This window comes from Macrotis lagotis, chromosome 1 (genome assembly GCF_037893015.1).
Source record: "Macrotis lagotis isolate mMagLag1 chromosome 1, bilby.v1.9.chrom.fasta, whole genome shotgun sequence".
NCBI classification, from domain to species: Eukaryota; Metazoa; Chordata; class Mammalia; order Peramelemorphia; family Peramelidae; genus Macrotis; species Macrotis lagotis.
The window spans coordinates 139784541-139807124 of record NC_133658.1 but is presented as its reverse complement, the minus strand read 5'-3'; the positions used below and the strand labels follow the sequence as shown (position 1 = coordinate 139807124).

At 41.0% G+C, this 22584-nt stretch overlaps 1 protein-coding gene across 1 annotated transcript in view; it reads right to left on the bottom strand.

The window, feature by feature from the left end:
• The window catches only part of EIF4EBP1 (eukaryotic translation initiation factor 4E binding protein 1), a 28116-nt gene extending 12972 nt beyond the window's left edge, over positions 1-15144 (bottom strand). Inside the window, exon 1 of the mRNA XM_074208813.1 lies at positions 14972-15144. Coding sequence (XP_074064914.1) covers positions 14972-15116 — 145 coding nt within the window. The 5' untranslated portion in view covers positions 15117-15144. The remainder of the gene's footprint in view (positions 1-14971) is intronic.
• Between the last annotated feature and the right edge of the window lie 7440 nt (positions 15145-22584).

The window sequence follows — 22584 nt, the reverse complement described above, 5'->3', positions numbered from 1 at the left end:
TTCCCAAATCTGACAAACCAAGGAGCTCATACCTAATGTGGTACTTTATGTGAGGAGAAATGATTCTGCACAAGGAACCTTGGAAGCATCGCTAAAGATTGAAGTTTTGGGAAAGAAAATCAAGACCTTAGGAAGAAAGAGGCAAGTTTTCATCCCTACTATGGACTACAAATAAAAGCTTGAAAGAAGAATGGCAGGCAAATGGCTTAAGAAAATGGTGTCTGAGACTGGAGTTGGGGTTGGATTTCTAATCCATGGCTTAAAATATAGGAATGATCTGTTCCTAACCAGAAATGGAGTATATCTAAGAAGGGTTGTTAAAAAATATATTTGTCTGGATGGAGTCTTGCAAAAAAAAAAAGCTTTAAACTGATATGGGAGAAAGGAGAAACCTAAGTACATCCATCAAGTTAGAAATCACTAATAATAATTATAAAGAAGAAATAACAGTAGATACCCATGGGCTCAAATATTTATAAACACATGCACAAATGATTAACAAGCAAGATGTGTCAGAGATTCCAATGGAAGGAGGCAAAACTGACTTGGTAAAACAGGATTCATGACTAAAAATAATGGTTTTGGAAGGTTCTTACTTGATTCAAAAGGGGAAGGATAAATAAAAAAAAGGGGGAAGGGCTGTAAACAGTGATATTTTCTATATTAGATATACTTTTCTGAGAAGATCCAGAAAGCAACAGGAGGAAATCATGGCAGAGAGTACATGGATGAAGAGAATGAAGGCAGATAGTCAACAATGCAAATGGATCATGCTACTGGTTACCTGGAAAGGCATAACATAGTCATGATGGGTAACTTCAATTATCTAAACATCTACTGGGAGTTCTGTCTGCTTAAAGAAAGCATCTAATAAATTTTTTTAACTTTAGTGATGGTTTCACTCTTCAAAGGGTAGAGAGAGAAACAATCAGGGGGAACTTCTCTTTTAGATCTGAGTCTTGCCAAAGAATAAATGATTGCAGGGATATTAATGATAGTAACCTTGTGTACTTGTGAACTTAGAATCTGTGATAAAAGAAAGAAAAGCCAGAGTATAATTCACACCTCAGATTTAGGGATTCTAAATGTCAAAGGGGTTAGAGAAAGGGATACTTGGTTCCCATGGATTAAAATCTCAAAAAGTTGTCAGCACGGGGGAATGGGAAAATCAAGCATGAAATTCTAATGATATAAAGAGAAGTCCTCTAAGAGGGAAAAGGGGAATCATCTAAAGAGACCAATGTGGATATACAGAAATTCAATGGTCAACTTTGAGTTGTTTTTTTTTTTAAATGCAGGCACAAAAGATAGGAAAGACCAAAGATAGGATGTTTGTTGCTAGAAAGGGAGAGTGATAATAACCAAGAGATTTGGAAAACAGAAGAGCCCAACTCTTATTTTTCATGTTTTAATGACAAGGACAATGTTCTGTAGACTGGAAAAGAGAACAAAAATGACATACAGGGAGTTGATATTCTTGGTTCACAGAAACATGATTAAAGAAAATCTGGCCTTGACACTTAATAATTACCTTAGCCATGTGACCTTGGGCAAATCATTTCATTGCCATGAAATAAAAAAAACCCCAAACACCCCCAAATAAAAAAGTTTAAAAAAAAGCTATCACTGCTCTGAAATGATAAATGAAGAATTTAGAGAAACATAGGAAGACTTGCATGAACTGATACAGAAGGTACAACCAAAGGACTATACACAATAACTATGTGAATAAACACTAAAATATGTTAGGATTCAGATTACATGTGAAGATCAATGTTGATTCCAGGATTGATGATGAAATATATTTTCCTCCTGTTGATCAGTGATGGGACTTAAAGGAGTTATGGAATGCTGAATATACTCTGTGATGTAGTGACTGTGAAAGTGTGTTTTGATGAACTATTTCTTTATTTCTCATTTTTTTTGTGTTCTTGACAGCAGATGATGAGATGGATAGATAGTTCCATGGGAGCAACAGACATAAGCTTGGACAGACTGGGAGATAGTGAAAGACAGAGGAGTGCTGTGGTCCATGGGGTCATGAATAGTCAGATGTAACTGAATGAACAAATGAATAACAAAATTCTACTTTGGTTGGACTATCTGAATATGGTGTTCATGGGGCAGCTAAGTGTGGCAGAACATAGAGCACCAGCCCTGAATTCAAATCCAGTCTCAGACACTTAATAATTGGGCAAGTCACCCTTAACCCCATTGCTTTAAATAGAAAAAAAAGTTTAAAAAGAAGAGAAGCACAAGTCAGAGGAGGAATGAGAGGAGGAATGGGAAATATGAATACTGTATTCAATTCTAGATGATACGTTTTAGGAAGCATACTGATAAGCTGAGAAGCAACTAGGAGGGCCCCTGGGATAATAATGAAGACTCCTTCAGCAATATTAGGCAACATATGATGAGCAATATTAGGATAATTTCAAGGAATTGGTGATATTTAGCCTGGAGAAGAGAAGACTGGGAGAAAGAGGCTAACATTAATGTTCATTAAATAAATGAAATCTCTCCTTATGGAAGTCTTCAAGCAAAGGTTGTAAAAAGACCATTTATCCAGAATGTTGCTCCTTGAGGAGCTCCCTTTTCTGTACCTTCAACAATTAAACTGCTTGATAAACGCTTTTTGACTTAACTCACTTCTCCAATGAATAACAACCTTTTCACTCTCTTCCTTAGCACTTTGCTTACATCTCTCAGGAACAATTCGGTCCTCTTTAAGCACAGTACCCTGTCAAGCAGCAGACACTTGATTTGATTGTCTGACTTTAGTACAGCACTGTGAGGGCTGAAACAGTATAGATCTGTAATAACTATTTGTTACACTGAGTCAGTGTAACAGAATATATACTGTAACAGTATTTTACACAGGAAGATAGGGTCTAGTGAGTGCCAACTTTCTCAAAAAGCAAAGCTCATTTCTGAATGGAATGTAAGAAACCTGGGAAAGTTATCAAGGAAAAAGTGGAATTTGAAAAGGATGGGTTTGAATAGACACTGAAGGTGGTTGTGGGATGCATTTTAGGAATAGGTTAGAACAGCCATTCAGGGACAGCAAAAGGTAAGGTGGCAGATGAAAAATCTGACAAAAGTCATCAAGTCTGAACTTCACTTAGGAGAGACAGGGATTCTGATCAGAGCCTATACATGCAACATATCCCAGGGACAGCCTTAGAGCCCCACAAAAAACAAGGATTTTTCTAAAGAGAATCTCAGAATGAACCTTCCCCCCATCCCATAATCCAGACCTGAAAGTAGGTCTTCTCCTTGTGGTTTGCCATTTGTACCTATGTTCACTAAAGATGAAATGAAGAGGCCCCATGAAAAGGGGCACTAGCAGGTTCTGATGCAACTGGAAGGAAAGGACTAGGGTGATTTTTTTTCTATTTTCCTCAGAAAAGTAGGAAAGACAAGAAAAGCTACTCATTTAAACTTTAGCTCATTAAATTAAACACAATACACACAGCAGAATGGCATGACCAATTCTAATATTCCAAACTGTAGTACAATGGAAAATGACCTCCTGACCATGGTCCTGGCCTTTCTGTTGGTACCTGCCTGCCACTACTTTTAGAACTTCAAAGATCCCTGATTTTATTGGTGTAGCTGCACTTTCCATGGAGACAGGGCCAAATATCTCTCTATAGATGGTTGCTGTAAAAGAAATATTAACTCTTGGTGGCCAACCTTATGGCAATGACCCTCCCAAAATGCAGCTATAGTGACTGGTTCAAAAGGAGGCCACCTAACAAAATGAAGCTTCCAGGCAGCTAGGTGTCACAATGGACCTAGAGTCAGGGAGATCTGAGTTCAAATTCAGCTTCAAACATATTATGGTTATGTGACCTTGGATAAGTCACATTCTCTGTCTCAGTTTCCTCTCTCTGAAAATGGGGCTAATTAAAGCACTTACCTCTCAGGGTTTTTTTGTGAGGATCAAATGACACAATAGTTCCTGATACATAATAAAGATTGTATAAATGTTAGTTATTATTATATTTCAGTCCATCAGAATGGGCTATAGTTGACAATATGCTATTCCCAAAATAAGGTTTTTGTTTTACCTCTCCATCCAGATGAGAAATTACTTACCTGAGAGCTATAGAGTCTGTAGTTTTTGATTGGTCCATGAATTTGGATGGGGGAAAAAAGTGACATCTTTATTTTCCGCTAACCTCTAATTGACAATCATTAATTTAAAAATAATTCTGAGATGGGATCTGTAACACACAAAAAGGTCAAAAATCTCTGGTCCAGGCTAAGAGTAAGGAGGGGAAGCTAAGTGGCGCAGTGGATAGAGCACCAGCCTTGGAGTCAGGAATACCTGAGTTCAAATCTGGCCTCAGACACTTAATAACTGCCTGGCTGTGTGACCTTGGGCAAGTCACTTAACCCCATTGCCTTAAACAAAAACAAACAAATAAATAAATAAATAAAGAGAATAAGGATGGAAATACTGGTCAGCAGGGTTATCGTGGGCTAACTCCTCTAGATTGAACAATAAGCCACTTGGGTTTTCAACTGACAGTTTTATGTGGAGTAAAAAAGATCTTTTTTTCCTCAGAAAGCAGTGGATAAGAATACTGGACATGATTTGTCTTTTTCCAACCTCAGTTTCTCCATCTATAAAATGGAGGAAAGATCTGTAGTATTTACCTTACAGAATTGTTAGAAAGTTCCACAGACTAAGGGATGTCCTAAAAGTATTAGTGCAATTTCACTAGGTTTAAATGTGGTAGGACAGGGAGATGGGACGAAGAGAGAAAATTTCTGTCTTTTCCTTGTTTAGTAACAACATTTAAGAGACCAAAAAGTTTTGCTATCCATTATTCTTATTCACTAGCTTATCTTGTCAGCCTAAAACCTGCTACGCTCTACAGACTAGGACCAAATAAATCAGTCATGGCCACTATTCTTAGAAATGTGTCTCAACTTCTTCCCACTCAGCAACTCCATAACTTCCAATGAGTAAATTCCTTCTACCAATGTAGATTAGTTACTGTTTTTGAGATATAAAACCTGAAGAGTTTCTTGGGGAAAAAGAGATGCAAAGAGATGCCCGGGGCTATCTGCAACTTTCACTGTGTTTTGTTTCCTCTCATTAGAATATAAGCTCCAGGAAGGCCAGGATTTTCTTTTATATTTGCAAACTCAACACTTTACATAGTACTTGGCTCATAGTAAGCACTCAATGTTATTTCATTAATGTCTTTATTCAAAATGATGCATACGGTACTTTGATCTGGCACTTCCCCATTGGCCTGACTCACCTCCACACCTGTAGCTTTCCCACCCAGAGGCCTGCTCCCTAACTGGGGTGTCCCTCCCTGAAAGTGCCACAGATAGAATCACTATCCACATGACTTTCTTCATTTCAGGTTTCTCCAGTCGAGTTTAGTCCCATACCAGTACCTTCTTTCCCTCCCTGTATCCCCTTTCCCTCGTTATGTACTGTTTCCCCCAATCTAAAATTATGGAATCATAAGACCATAGACAGAGAGCTTAGAGGTCATCTACAGCTGTTTAGCCCCTTTATTTTATAGGTTAGGAATAGACCCAGAGAATGAAGCATCCTTCTGCTCAAGATCACACATGTAGAAACTGGCAGGAGCTAGGATTTGAATTCAGATCCCAAGATCCAAACTCAGCCTTCTTGTTCCTGTGCCATGCACAGCCTTTGACAGACTTTTCAACATAAGCACCGGAACTCACAAATGTAAATAAGTATTCTTCAGAGTTAGCCAAAAGGGAGGCCCTTTTGGAGAAATGTAAGCTTGTATTCCCAATAGAATGCAAATTCCTTTAAGGCAGGTCTGCTTTGTCTTCAACACAGAGGCTGGCACACAGTAGCAGCTTAATAAATGTCTTTTTTGAGGTTGCCTGAAACCACTCTTGTTCAAAATGTTCTTGGAACTCTTCTTTGGGAATAAACTTACAAAGAGAGTTCAAGATTAAGAAATGTTTGCAGAACTGAATAAGAGCCACTCCATAAACAAAAACCAAACCTAATAGATACTATTACTCAGTTCAATGATGATAATAATTGACACTTATAACTGATAATAAAACTTATGTGTGAACATAATCTCATTGAACCTCACAACAACGTGGTGGAGGAAACATACTACAAAGACTGTCCTTCCCAGACCCTCAAAGAGGTATAAGGGATTTGCCAGTCAGATGGTGTTACGAAGCCAAGTCTTTTGGACTCCAAGTAGGTTTGCTAGGCCACCTCTTAATTACCTCATTTATTCACTGGGTATGGTTTGGAATATCTTTTGAAAATTAAATTCCACTTACCAAAAGGAATGGCTACCACTGTGATCTCCAAAGAACACACTCCTGTTACTGGGAGAAGTTATAAAAGGAGTTTTCTTATGTGATAGATTAAAAATTAGAGACAAAGTTTATGAGTAATTAATTATTTTATTAATTTTGCTGGTGAATAATTAATTAAAGGATGATCATTTCACTCCCTTTCAAAACCAAAGCTTCTTCAAGGAGTCCACTCAACACTTACACTCCCTTAGAAGAGTGAGTGTTACTCATTGTGAGATGATCAGTTATGAAGGATTTAGTTCCCCTCAGCAGCTCAGTGTGACCAAGGACATTCTAAGAGACATTCTAAGACTTGTGATGGAAAATACCAACCATATCCAGAGAAAAAACTATGAACTCTGAATGCAGACCAAAGCTTACTATGTTCATGTTTGAAAGCTTTTTTTTCTCTTTCTCATGTTCCCCCCCCCTTATAGTTCTAATTCTTCTTTCACAACATGACTAATATGGAAATATGTTATACATGATTATACATGTCCAACCTATGTAAGAGTACTCTCTGCCATGGGGAGGAGAGAGGAAAGGGAGGGTGGTAGAAAAATGTGGAGCTAAAAAGATGAATGCTGAACACTATCTTTGCATGTAATTGGAAAAAAATGACATGAAATAACAACAAAAAAGGTGTTCCTGAGCTTAGAAATCCACTCTGATTAGAGAACAAATATAATGAGGTGGGTTTATTCTATAATGAAGGTCTATAGGATGTGACTCTGATCTGTCAGTCTTGGACAAAGAGACTATACCCACACCACTCCATCTAGGGTAATCTAGACAAAAGGGGGAAATCCACATCTACCCAGAGCAGAGGCCTAAGGCCAGGAAGGGACCAATTAACCAAAACTAGAATTTCTCTGCCTGGTTGATCAGATCTAAGTAGCCCAGCACTTCAAAGGATGCAGGAAAAACCTACAGGGGCTGATTTCTGAATGAGAGAATAGAAAGGAAGAAAAATCTTAGTCCTAACTCAATAACTGGTTATTAATAAAAGAGAGAAATAATCATTTCTCTCACTTTCTGTGCTTGGGGAACGTAACAATTTAAACATCTATGAGAAACTATAAAGATCACTACTGGATTAGGAATGACAAAGCCTAAACTTGAATCTTGGCTTGGTCATTCCCTAAATGAATGATTTGGTCAAACTGCTTAATTTCTCTATAGGCCTTAAGTTTCTCATCTATAAAATGTAGTATACATTGAGAGTTGGAAGAGATCTTAGAAACCACCTTGTACAAATGAGGAAACTGAAGTCCAAGAAAAATCATGAGACTTATTCAAGTTATTCAGGCAAAGAATGACACAATCTGGATGTCCTCTTAACAGAGGACTAAGTTCCTTTTAGTTCTAAATCTCATTAATAAAGTAGCTGGTATGTGGCTTTAAAACTTTAAAATAATTTAATAATTTATAGATAATGGTTCAATTTAAATTTAAAAATTGAGTCACACCTTTATAGCTTTACAAATGCTAGCTATTCTAGAAGATAGGGGTCCATTGTCTTTGGAACTTGGAGTCAGTAAGATTCAAATTCAAATCCAGCCTCAAAAACTTCCTGTGACTTTACCCCTAACATGTGACTTAACTTCTGCCCCTAGTATCTTCCTCACAAGGCTGCTTGAGAAGCTCAAGATTATGGATTGTCCCAAAAGTATTAGTGTAGTTTGAATACTTAAAATGAGGGAATTAATTCTCTTTTACCAAGTTTCCCAGTAAGCAATAGGGATTTCTTAGTTAAAAAAAAAAAAGATATTCTAAATGGCTAATGGGCCCTAAAGATTTAAGAAGTCCTTTTAAATAAATTTGTATTCATGGGGAAGGTCCACAGGATAGTTAGCTAATCTTTATGGTGTCTTGGATCCCTTTGGTAGTCTGGTGAAGCCTATGGACACCCCTTCTCAGAATCATGTTCTTCAAGGCCTCAAATATACAGAATTATAAAAGAAACCAATTATACAGAAATACAGTTAATAAAAAAAGTCCCTTACTTCTGCAAAGTACTCTATAGTTGGCCAATGTTATTATTACTATTATTACCCTGTGGGTAAGAGAGGCCCTTCATTTCCTTTGCACTGGTTTACTGGAAGAATATTTCACAATAATTTTCCTTCCTAACTTGCACTCTGCAATGGGAGACAGCCTCTATACTGTGAAGGACAGCTTGGAACACTGTCTTGTTTTCTGGGTAGGGACAATCCCCCAATTGTCTTCAAAGCAACATCTTGTTCCACAGCCTCTTATTAAGAGCCCTCTCCAAGGCAAACCTCCCAGCATAGACTTAAGTTTATTTAACTCAAAAGATTTTACCAGTGCCAGTGCTGGTCAGTTCTACATGAATGATTATCCTTGAATAGCCCCCACAAAGTAAGGTCTTGGATTTAAATTGTGCACAGAAACAAAAATTCAAATCCCTATATACTTCAGGACATGGCTATATGACTTTTTAGGGTTTAAAAAAATTACCCGGTGCCCAACCTTTTGCTGATGAGCTCCACTGAGGCACCATATCTTTCTAATCTGATATAATCTGTCGGAGTTTATGTGCCCCTGGCTGGCTTTATATGGGAGATGAGGGAGGACAGTTTGAGTAAATCATTAACTATGAAGAAAATTATTGATGTATAACTTAGGAATACTTACTTTGGGATTGTTCCCTACCTAACCTCACAGTTATGACGTATGATCATTCCTAATTTGCAAAGGTAATCAATAAACATTTGTGAAGTGCTTACTATGTATCAAAATCTGTGTAAGGAGGCAAAAGACAATCTCTGCCCTCAAGGAACTCACAATCTAATAACTGAAATTTTGAGACACCAAATCATTCTACAGACTCCAAAATGACACTGCCCAGGAGACTAATCTGGAAAGGGGACTTGAGGAAAAGCATAGTTCCTTTTTGATTCAAAGGTTGTCTGCTGAACAATGGGTACTGGTCTAGCATTTTTAGAACATTTTACAAATATGATCTCATTTGCTCTTCACCACTCTGTGGGGGGGGGGGGGTGCTGCCATTATTTCCACTTTATGGATGAGGAAACTGAGGTAGATAGACATTGAAGGACTCTGCCAGGGTCAGAAGCCAGATTTGAATATGTCTTCCTAACTCCAGGTCTAATACTCTACCCATGGCGACGTTTTAGCTGCCGTTATATTTATCAGAGCCAAGGCTTAAAAAAATTTAATATTTAATACAAAATCCACCCTAGCTAAAACATTCCCTTGGAATGTCTCCGAAAGAGATCAGGTGACTATTGTGGGCTAACGATCAAAAGTGGCTCTAGTGCGACAGGAGCCCAGCCATAGCCACTACATGGGAGATAGCTCTGAACAGCTGCCTCTTTTCTCTACAGAGATAAAATATCTATGCCTTTCCACATTGTCCTAGGGGGTGCAGAAGGAGCTAGCTATCTTTATTTCACAATCCATGTGTAAATGAAAAAAACATAAGTCACTTCCTCTTGAAATTTTTAACTGGAGAATCCCTAACTTTTAGCTATATCCTCTGATATATTTTTCTTATGTTTCTCAGAAATAGATCATAAATCTTTCAGCTGGAAAGGACCTTGGGTCAACTGATTCCTTTGAGGCAGTGATGAAATGCTAAGCTTGGAGTCAGGAAGATCTGAGTTCAAATTCAGCCTCAGCTATTTCCTAGTTAAGGAAGTTAAATTTTGCTGATCTCAGTTTCCTCGTTTATAAAGTGGGGATAAAAGTTTCTAAGAGTTGTGGTGAGGAGCAAATAAAATCTGTAAAATGCTTTGCAAAACCTTAAAGATCTCTATCTATGTGTGTATATTAAGATGTTATTGTTATTTTTATGGTCCAACCACTTCTCCTAACAAAGAAAACTCAAGGTTCAACAATATGGTCCTTGTTATACAGATGGTCAGGTGGCAAGATCCTGACTCCAAAACTCTTTGTTCACTACTGTGCTCCTCCAAGGACCCCCTCACCCCAACATCTCTCCCTCAATCTAAACCCTCTGAAAAAGACACATTCTTCCTCACCTATGCCAGCAGAAAATTTGGCTCTGGAGAGAAGGCACTCAAGCCTAAGATATCATGGACAAAGTTTGCTTATCTGGATAGATTCATCACCTGCCCCAGTTACCTGCAGCTAATCAAGTTTGTGGCCTGGATCCAGTTGATAGCCTACAGGGCCTTGGTTTTTCTCAACTGCAGAAAATGAAGGGGTTAGACTTCATGTTCAATATAGCTCCAATTCTTTTAGACACTCCCTCTGAAAAGGTGAAAGAAATGGAAGGTCTCCTGGGGCAGAAATACTAACCAGATGAGACTTCTTAATTATTTCAAGCTTCCTTAAGGTTAAAAAAGGGCCCTGGAGGCAAGGGGGTGAATATTGTGGGGGAGAGGAAAGTGGGTGGGGATGAGAGGAGTAAGGCAACTCATAGATAGATGTCTCGGCTACTCATATCAGATCTACTGGTTCTGACAGGTGAAAACCGGATCTGACTTGGCCTGGATTCTGAACAAATGGACACCCAAGATAAGTTTGCCTTATAGAGGGTCCTTATTTTCTTATTCTTCCTTGGTTGTTCCAGAGGGAGCACTTATGCTTCAATAAATCCTCCCCTTCTCTATTCCTACCTGCAGGATAAAATATAAAGTCCTCTCGTAAGTGACGTTTATAAAGTGTTTTAAGGTTTCCAACACATTGTACATATGCTAACTCATTTGATCCTCATTAAAAACCCCGATATGTTAAAGACTGTCTTAGTTCAGTTATGTCCAACTTTTCAAAATCCCATTCAGGATTTTCTTGGCAAGGGAACTAGAAAGGTTTGTCATTTCTTTCTCTGGCCCATCTGACAGATGAGGAAATTAAGGAAAACAGGATGAAGTGACTTGCCCAGGGTCACACAGCTAGGAAGTGCTAGAGTTCAAATTTGAAGTCAGGAAAAGGAATCTAATCTTCCTGTCTTTAGGCTCCAGCTAACCACTTCTGACCCCTAGGTGCCCTACACATTTTACTGAGAAAACTAAGGTTGGAAGAGATTAAGTGACTGGTCTTGGGTCACTTAGCTAATAAGTGCTGAGGCAAGGTTTGAATTCAGGGATTCCTGTCTAGAGGTGTGCTTCCTAATAACCTTGGTATCTGCATTTAAGCTTTTCATATTGTGGCCCCATCCTACCTTTCCAGTCTTCACTCTCTTGCTAGAACTCTAATGATCCAGCAGCAGGGGATGATCTAGGCTCTTCCACCTAGACCCTATATATCCAAGCTTTTGGGGGGTGGGGGTTGTCTCCCAGGACTCAGCTTTGGTGCTACTTTCTCTTCTATTGGTACCTTCCCTAGAGATTACCTCCCATCTCCTCTGTACCTATCTTATTTACACTACATCTAAGTTTCCTGAGGGCAAGGGAAGTTTCTGCCTTTCTCCTTCTCCCCAGTTTCTGTACAGGCTAAGATCTTAATAAATGTTTTTTGTTAACATAAGGAAGAAGTTAATTTGGGGCCTTGTGTATGAATTTATCATTGATCAAAAGGAACAGAGAAGAAGAAGTTACTCTTTTTTTTTTTAGGGGCTAGAGAAGAGACTGAGTTTTCTCTCCTATTCTAAAAGTGAATGGTGAGTGGCTAGGTGGCGCAGTGGATAGAGCACCAGCCCTGGAGTCAGGAGTACCTAAATTCAAATCTGGCCTCAGACACTTAATAATTACCTAGCTTTGTGGCCTTGGGCAAGCCACTTAACCCCATTGACTTGCAAAAAAAACTAAAAAAAAAAGTGAATGGTTAGTTCCACTGCTGTAGGTCTTTGACCAACATTTCCCATCTGAGCAGTCCTGCCTGTACTCGCAAACCCTAGGGGCAGGGGTAGCTCAGCAACTCCACTCATAGGGGCTTATTATATTGATACCTGATATAGTTTGAAGAAATGACTGGCATTGTTGTTGTTTAGTTGATCAGTCGTGACTGACTCTTCATGAGCTCATTTGGGGTTTCCTTGGCAAAGATACTGGAGTGGTTTGGCATTTCCTTCTCCACCTCATGTTACAGAGGGGGAAACTGAGGCAAAAGGGCTAAGAAACTTGCCCAGGATCATGCAGCTAAGTGTCTGATGCCATATTTTAATTCAGATTTTCCTTCTCTAGTTTTGACACTATCCACTGTGCCATGTAGTCACCCTAATTAAAATTGTAAAGGACCTTAAATTCATATCCTATAATGATCAACTGAAAAAACTGATGTTTAGTGTGAAGCCTTGGTTGTGTGGGGGAATGACAAGATAGCTCATAATTTCTGACTTTAAATAATCCACCAAGGACAGGATTACATGTATGTACCATACCATCTGGCCTAAAATCCTTAACAGGCTGATGTTTCTCATTAAGTCCCAGGGCAGCTGGTTTCATCCAAGCAAACAAAGGATACAGGCTGGTCACCCACAGAGGAGTCAGTTAACTTATAATTGTGGCCACAGGGTTGGATTCAAGAATCTCAAGGATGTCCCTACAGTCAATACCACAGGGTCATAAATTTGGAAAAGGTAGGAAACAAACATTTATTATTAAATGCCTACTATGGGCTGAATTACACTGGACTCAAGTCTGAGATACAAACCCAAGGAAAAACAATGCCAGTGCTGGCCTCAAGGTGCTTAGATTCTAATAGGGGAAGACAACACATAAATGGAAAGCTCAGAAAAACAGATAATCCACTGCTATAATTTTAAAAGTTCTTCAAAAACGAAGGTAAATACAAGTCATTGAGATGTGTGTCAAGGGTAACAGCTTTTTCAAAACTAGATGCAAGGAAGGGAGGATTTCTCTAGCCTGTCTTCATAGTCACTTGATAAAGAGGAATGAGGCAGCAGCTAGGTAGCCCAGTGGATAGAGCACTGGCCTTGGAGTCAGAAGTACCTGAGTTCAAATCCGGCCTCAGACACTTAATAATTACCTAGCCCCGTGGCCTTGGGCAAGCCACTTAACCCCAATGCTTTGCAAAAACAAACAAACAAAACGCCCCCCCAACAACAACAAAAAAGAAAGAATGTGGAGGATAAGGGGAGGGCTTAGAGAAGGGCAAATGACTCAATGTTTAGAAAAGAGACAAATGGATGCAGATAAAGAGGAAGGAGCACTGGTTTGAGGCTAGCTGTGGGACCCTCTTGGATAAATCACTTTTCACATAATTTCACAGTTGGAAGTAACCTAAAGGCCAATAATATACCCCGAGTCTCTGAGCCTCAGGTTTCTCGTCTGTAAAATGGGGATGATGGCTTACCTACTTCCCCATGAGATAGTAAGTGCTAAAAGGTGATATAATGGCATTCTCTCCCTGAAATCTGGATAGGACAAAGAGATTTTGTTCATATAACCAAAGGAACTCACTTTTATTTACCCTTGGCCTCAGTTCTCTCACTTGACAAAATAAAGTGGTAGGATGAGATCCTCTCTAAGATTTCTTCCTTCTCTATTTCAGGATTCATTGTTCAGGATCAGGTCTATTGGGTGTCCAACTTGGGCTAAAGCTAATGTGGAAGGGACTGGCAGCTGCAAGTTTCTGCCTGAGAAAATAAACATGTGGCCCCTGAAGGGCAGGTCAGCAGATAATACCCCAGCATTTGCAAGTCCCTCCCTTCACTCCACCGCCCCCCCCCCATACCCGCCCCAGCTCAGTCCAAGTTTCCTCTAGTCTGGGGATTGTTTTCTGCCCAACCTTTAAGCTGCCCCCCCCCCCCCCCCCATCGATTGGAAAGAAAGGGGAGGAGAGAGGTAAAAAGCAAGGCACAGGGGCAAAAGGAGATGGGGCAAAGAGATCTGAGGGGAAGGGAGGGGAAGCGGTGAGCCATGGGAAGAAGTTTCATCATGCAAACACGAATGCAGGTTTCATCAGCTCCTCCAGGCAGAATTCCCTGAGGCTTCATGGGAATGTGTACCAGAGGAAAACCCTGAGCTGGCCGCCACCCCTCCTTCTCTACCATGTGCCAAGCTCCACTTCCTTCTAAGCCACTCAGGATTTTTACTGGCAAGGCAGACAAACGGTCCTCTTGAGCCACCTCCCCGACTCCCCTCGGAACGAACCCACTGGTTTTTGGAACCAGGCTCGGCCACGCGGAGGGGGCTGGATGGGGACCAACTACCAGCGGGTAGGCGCTCGGGAGGCGGCCCTGGGCGTCCTATTAAGCAACTTGCTTGAACCAGGAGCACCTTTCACCCACCCGTTATTATCCGCAGGGGGGTATTTAGGGGGTAGCGAGAAAAGGGAGAAATGTGGGTGCCTCGATCTTCCCTCGGGACGTCTGCCCCCAGGGTCGGCGCGAGGGCACCGATGCGCGCTCGGCAGCATGGCACTGCCCAGGAGGGGTGAGGGGCGACAACGGCGCTGCGGTTCGGGTTGGAGGCAGAGCTCTTTGTCTCTTCAGCCCGGGGTAGTGGAGCCGGGAGACCCCGGGCCAAGGGCACCTGGCATAGGACCCCCGCCCCACTCCCGGCTGAGGCTGGCGCTCCAGCTGCCCCCCGGGGCTCCGGCAGCCCAGGCGCCCCTCGCTCCGTCGGGGCAGCCCGCGACCCTCCCCCGATCAGGCGAGCCTCGGCCCCCTCTGGCGCGGTCCCCCCGCCCCCAGCCCGTCCAGGGGCTGCGCCCCGGCCCCCCGCTATACCTCCGGGGGTGGTGCTGAAGAGCGTGCCTCCCGGGGTGGTGCTGTAGTCCCCGGGCGGCAGCTGCGAGCCGTCGCTGAGCACCACCCGACGGGCGGCCGGGATGGCCCGACTCGGGGTCTGGCCGCAGCTCCCGCCCGCAGACATGGTCTCGGCCTCTCCGCAGCCCGGGACCCCGCAGCGGCGGGCTCCCCTTGGCGCCCACGCCCCGTCCCGCCCCCAGACCGCCCCTTCCGCCGCCGTGGCTCGCCAGCCCCTCGGGACTTGTAGTTCTCGCCCTTCTCCCGCTTCCCGAACCCCGGGATGTCCCGCGAGGGGGGCGGCACTAGAGACCTCCCCCCGCCCCGCGCCGCGCCGGCCTGAAGCTGGCCCCGACGTGGCCTCCCCACGCGCGGTGAGACTCACGCCTCTGCGGCCCCGGGCTACCCTGGCTGGGCTCCGGGGTCCGGGCTCTGGTCCCGGCAGCATTCTGGCTCGGACTACGGAGTGGGACCCACGAGGGGCAAGAAGTCACATCTCTCCGCTCCAGTTCCCTCCGTTGGACAGCGCTTTAATGGCCTGCGGCTCCAAGCTCCCAAGGGCCGGCGGGGCTCCCGGGGGCTTCAGCCCCCTGGGGACCGCACGTCCCACAGTGCTTTGGGCCGGGAGACCCTCGCTCTTCGGGGTGCTGCTGGAAATCTCCGTGGACTACATCTCCCAGAAGACCGTGGGCTGAGAACACCTCTCTCCAGCTCTCTAATTGATTGGACTTTCTTACAACCCGCACAGTTGAAAAAAAAAAAGTGGGTGAAGGGGAAAGTGGGTGCTGTGTACGGTGAGAGTCATTCTTTAGGGTTTCAATGACAGGGAATGTACAGACAACGTGGAAACTTGTCTGGGTACAGGTTGAAGAGATGACCTTTGAGATCCCTTCCAACTCTGCATTCTCTGATTTTGAATTTAGGGACTATTTAATCTATCTCCAAGCATGCAGTCAGCAATACTGATTTCGAGATCCTGGGCAAATCACTTACAGTCTGTATGTCTTAGTTTTCTCATCTGTCAAATGGAAATATTAATAGCTCCTACCTCTCAGGGCTGTTGTAAGTATCAAAAAAATTGTAAAAACCTTTGTAAAGACTTTTGCAAACTTTAAAGTGATAAATAAATGCTACTTATTACTGTCACAGATGAGGAAAACTAAGTCTAAGAAAAGTCACACAACTAGCATCTCAGGCAGGATTGTAAGTCCACCATTCTCTTGACAGCAACACCTAGCTTCCACTTTAGCTGGTTGGTGGTAAGAGAAATTTCTGCATTGGGGAGGATTCTACTGGGGTGGGAAGGAGAAGGCCTCAACCCCTGGCTTGGTTTATCAGAAGTCATGGGTCTTAAAGAAATTTTGAATTGTGCTTTATGTTTTGGTACTTTTAATTCTCCATCATTTAGGAGAACAGAACAGTAGACATAACTTACTAGATTGTGTTTTGTATCTCTGTCAGTGAAAGTTTTTTCCTTTTAACACTTTTTGAATGTGGAAGAATCAATTCGTGATTCATTCATTTGCTCCAGTATGCATTGAATGTCTATCTATTCTCTCCTAAACTGGAGTCAAACACAAACTTTTAAGTATTCTCAGTTTGCTAAGGTGAGAAAATAAGGAACCAAAAAGAATGGAAAAAAAAAACCTGACTTTTTTTGAAATGGTCAGTCCTCATCAGGACTGAACCCAGTGTGTACATCCAGAGAAGAGGGACCCCTTAATGGAGAGGAGAGGGTGGAATTCCCCAAACCCTTGGGTCCAACTGTGGTTTTAATTATTAGATTGATGTCACACCTCGGTCTTCCTTTCTGAAAGGCTGTCTAGAACTTAGAAGAGTACTGCTTTGGAGTCAGGAGCCAACCTCAGGAAACTGACTGTTACTTGCTATATGATCTTGGGCAAGTCACTTGATTCATATCTGGCACTGGACCCATATGGCTCTGGAGGAGAAAGTGACTTTGCAAAGCACCCCCTCACTCAAATCCAATTCATGTGTTTGTCATGGCATTGCCTCCCTGATGTCATGGTCATCTTCTGAAGCGAAAAGGACAAACATTAGAAGAACAAGTTTAATCTCTTTTCCAAATGACCAACAAGCTCAATAACAATATAGCTCAATAATAGCTATGATATCTACCCTTTTTTCTTTTCTCTCCTAGGCTAAATAACCCTGATACTTTTAAATAGATCCTCTTATCTGGTTGCTGTCCAGTATGTTAATATCATTTCTAAAATATGCTTATTGGAACTGAACACAGCACCCGTGTTTCATCTGAACAAGGCAGAGTATTAGAAAGGCAGCACTGTAAGAACTGGCCTTGAAGTTAGGAAACACTGGCTTCAAGTACCACTAGAATTTTGTTTCTCTCAGTAAATAATGAATGAACCTTCCATCTATGACATTTTATACTTGAGAAAGTATTTTACATGTGTAAGGATGGCAATCTATTTAATCAAGCAATCTGTCCTCATCATTTAAAGCAACTAACATGATGTGTTCGACCTTGATATTTGTCAGGTAAGAATACATGTGGCATCAAAGACATTCAACTGGGAGAGAAAAGTTCTTAATTAGTTTGCAAGAAACAGAATACTTCTAACATTGAATGAAATGGAGTAGTGCTACATAGGAAGTATATTGGAAATGACTGAGGAGTCTGTCACAGCCTATGAACTGAGACAGAAATAGCAAGCTAGTTTAGAAGTGGGCATTCCAGTGGCAGGCCAGCCTTAGTGTCAGAAATAGTCCCAGTCAAGACCCATCTCTAAAAGCTAATCAAGTCTGACTCTCTAGAAGTTAATCAAGACTAACATATCAATTGATAATCATTAGGGAGAATACATTGGTAGGGGTTTGTGAGCAAAAGTATAAGAAAACCATCAGCTCCTAAGGTTTATACCTAAGAACCCTTAGGACAAGTAGCCCCAACCTACCATTACAAATGGCCTGTGATCACAGGCAAGTGATGAAACAGAATGTACAGACACATTGGGAGCAGTAGTCATAACCCTGAAATACCAGCAACTCAGACAATAGGATTGTATTCTCACTAGACCAAAACAGAAATGGGACTGAAGGACTCCCTTTTTTTCCACCTGGAATGAGGAATGGGCTAGAAAAGGTGCCCTAAAAACTGTTGCTTTCTAATACAACTAATGTGGAAATATGCTTAACATGATTGCACATGTATAACCCATATCAAATTGCTTGCCATCTTGGGGAGAAGAGATATAAGGGAAGAAGAAAAATTTAGAACTAAAAATCTTATAAAAAATGAATGTTGAAAACTATCTTTGTATTTAAGTGGAAAAAAATAAATATTAACTGAAAAAAAGTAAAAAAAACCAATCTGATTGCTTCACTCAATCCTGATCTGCTTACCATAACAAGTAGGGATCCTTCTTTCAGTTGAAACATCATATGAAAAATCTGGAGACCCTCATCAAAAGTGTACTGAAAAAGGACAAGCTTATAATTATTGGTGACTTTAATGCCAGAGTAGGCACAGGCATGGCAGGGAGTCCTTGGGAGAATGGAGTTAGAAACTGTAATGTGGCATTCACTACTGAGGACTTGTGCAACTTATGGCCTTGTCACCAACACTGTCTTCCCCTTGTCTAAATGCAATACAATTTCATGAATGAACCCTCAAAGGAAAAATTGCCATCTTATTGACTATATGATTGCAAAGAAAAGAGACATACAGGATGTGAGAGTGACAAAGACAATGTATGGTACAAAGTGCTGAATTGATCACATTAATTAATTAATTAATTAATTAATCCTCTCCAAGCTAAATATTCATATCAGCAAAAGCAGTTAGCTCCAGGGTAAGAGGACTTCTAGGAGAATTAATGTCAACAGTTTAGAGCACTTTTATAAGTAGGAAGAGTTTGTTGCTAACTTGGAGAGAAAGTTAAGCTAACACACAATTGGCAACAGTGGAACTGAGATTTGTTGTACTCATCTGGGTCAGTACTCTTACAAACATTTAGATTGGTCTGATGAAAAGATGGTGAAATTCAGAAACTGATGATATTTGTCCTTTGTTCTCACAGAAGACCTTGACATCAAGGGAGGTGATGCCATGACAAGCATATGATTTAGATTCAGTGAGGAGGGGACTGTGCTAAGTCTCACTTTCTCCTCTGGAGCCATCTGAGTCCAGTAGCCATATATGAATCTGGATGACTAGAGATTGCCCTGGATATGATGAAATTATATCCAGGTTAAGTGACTTGCCTAAGGTCTTGCAGCTAGTAAGTGTCTCTGAGATCAAATTTGGACTCAGGTTTTCCTGACTTTGGAGCTGGAACTCTACCCATTGTATCACCTAGCTGCCTTTTTTCAGAAACTATGAAGCAAAAAATGAAAGCTCCATTGGGCATTCTATTCAGCAGGATAGTTCGTCTGTCTCTAAGAGGACATCAAAAGTAAAGGCTAAACTTAGATGCAGAATTCTTGGCTAAATAAGAAAGTAGATGAAATTAAGTTTTACATTGAATTCAAAACACTTTCATGATGTACTGAAGGCTATTTATGGGCCAAAGACAAATGATGCATCTCAACCACTTAGTGCTGAGGGAATCACATTATTTAGTGATAAGGATATAATCTTGGAGAGATAAGCTGAACACTTCATCCATCATCAATCAATGCTGAAGCCATTGACCAGTATACCTCAGGTTGAAGTCAATCTTTCTTTAGCCAAATTTCCAACTGAAGCCTTTTGTCTCCTCTCATACAGCAAAGCACCTGGTACTGATTTTATTCTGCCTGAGATTTACAAGGCAGACAAAAGCTGATTGAGATTTTCTGGTTCATATGGCAAAAAGAGGTTATCTCTAGAAGTTCAAGAATGCTTCCATTGTCCATCTCTTTAAAGGTAAAGGAAATAGATTTCCCTGTGACAATCCCAGATGGATCTCTCTTTTAGTCACTACTGGCAAGATTCTTGCCAGAATTCTCCTTAATTGACTAATACTTCACCTGGAAGATGGGCAATTACCCGAGAGGCAGAATGCCTCAATATGGTGTTTCTTGTCCGACAACCCTAGGAGAAATGTTAGGAGGAGAATTAAGGTCTGTACACACTATTTGTCCATCTGACCAAGACCTTTGATTCTGTCAGTTGTGAGGGCCTGTGAAAATAATGGCAAAATTTGTTACCAAGACCATCGGTATTGTTCATCTGTTTTATGATACATGCTTACCTGGGTAATGGTTTATGCTCTTGTGTTTTTCTAGTCACCAGTGGAGTGAAGCAGGGCTGTATGAAAACTTTTATGTTTTTCAGCATTATGCTTTCTTTAATTTTGTCAGATGTCTTCAAGAAACAGCATCAAGATGAGCTACTGTGTTTGAAAAGGCTGCAAACCAAGTCTAAAGTGGGAGAAGAGTTGGTACATGACTTTGTTGACAGATAATTGAATATTCAGTGCAGCCCCTGAGGCTGAAATGCAACAAAGTATACATCAATTCTCTGCTGTTTATGCTAATCTTGGCCTAACAATTAACACCAAGTAACAAAGGTTTTTCACTGGAAGTTATCACACATGCATATGTGGAGCTACCAATTATAGCAAATGGAGAAATATTGAATACTCTGGAAAAGTTACCTTGGCAATTTACTTTCCAGGGATGTCCACATAAACAATAAGATTGACTTATGCATTGCCAGAGCTAGCTTGTGGGAAAGAAGAGGTATAAGGCAGCCTACCAAACTGAAGGTCTATAGAGCCCCTTGTGCTGACATTATTGTATGGTGGTGAAACTTGGACAGTTTATCAGTGTTATTCCAGGAAACTGAACTGCTTCCATTTGAATTGTCTTAGATTCTGAAGATCATCTGGCAAGAAAAGGTATGGAACTCTGGAGTCCTTTCTTGAGCAAAACTATCAAGCATTCAAATTCTACCACAGAGAGAATAACTCTGATGGGCTGAACATTTTTCAAGTGCCAAACATATATTTGCCTAAAAGACTATTTTACAGAGAACTCACACAAGGCAAATGTTCACATGGAAAATAGAAGAAGCCATACAAGGACCCTCTTTAGGTCTCTCTGAAGAACTTTGGAATTGATTTCATGATGTGGGAGATGCTATCAAAGATCCACCCCACATGCAGGTACTGTGTTCTATGAGTGAAGCAGGATTGCAGTAGCTCAAAAAACCCTTGAGTTATACATTTCCACCCCAATATTCATGTGGATTATTTGTGCCTAGCTGTGGTCTGTACATAACATTTGTCTATCTGACCATATGGTAGAACCTTCAGATCTCCTTTTGGTCTGATCAGCTTTGCCTCCAACATAATGAAGTCATTTTGGTTCTTTTTAAGAGCAAAGGACAACAACTAAACATGTTAAATTTAATGTATAGTAAAAGGAACAAATTAGATGGTGGACATAAAGTTTTATGTAAAATCCCTATTTTCTGACCTATTTTGCACATGGAATTGTTCATCTTTGTTGATGACTTTCATGCATAATAGCAGCCCCCATGGCTGTAGAACAAAAAAGAGCCAAGAATTTGAATGGAAGCTGGAAAATTTCATGCACAAACTTCCACCCATCTCACCAGTTGTCACGTTTACTTTGTTTATATGGCAATGGCCCATTAACATCACATCCCAAATCAGATTATAAACTCCTAACAGAAAAAAGCCCTAGAAGTCACAAGACCTTAGTTTTAAACCCAAAGCTTCCAGTAATTAATTTCTTGTGCACTACTAGACAAGTGATTTTACCTTTTTGGGTCTCATGTCCTTTGCCTGAAAAAATGAAAACACTAGGTTAGATGACCAATAAAGATCCATTCAGTTCTGACTGTCTATGACTTCACATCTGCAGAAAGAGATATTTAATTAATGTTTTGGGGTGAGAAATAAGTGTTTCTTTCCTTTTCTTTTCTCTGGATCTTAAAACTATATAATCTACTCCTTTAGCTTTAGAATGTCCTTTTAAAGGTTCTAAGACTACAGAATTTATAAGTCAAAGAGATCTGTGAGATTATCTAGACCCTCACCTTCAGTTGAGAAACTGAGAGAGACTCAGTTGGCCAGAAAAATGGCAGACATCTCCAACTCCAAAATTTAGCTTTCCACAATACCATGCTACTCCAAAAGAGAGGCAGCAACATCTTTGTCATGTAAGGACATGTTTTTCAGGACTTTCTTCTAGGTTCAATTGAAAAGAAAAGGAGTTCAGCTTAGACTTTATCTGGTCCTGCCCAATTTAAACATAGGAGCTCTGACTATATTAGAATAACGAAACTGGCTCACCAACCCATGCTGACTAATGGATGTTATCCAATGCTTCTGAAAGATTAACATTATTGGTGGGAATTAGGGATCACATCACCAAGGCCCTGGCGAGCAGCCAATCTTTTCAGCAATGGAGTAAAGCTTGTCTTAACACAGCTTTGAAAGGTTGAACAGGTGTGGAGGCTAGATAACAACAGAATTTCCAAATGTGCCTCTATGAAATCTTGGGCAACTGGAAGCTGATGCAGAAAGAAAATCTTTCAAGGAGCACCAAATCACAACTTGCAAAAGCTACAATCTCAATTTGAATAGCTAGAAGACAAAAGT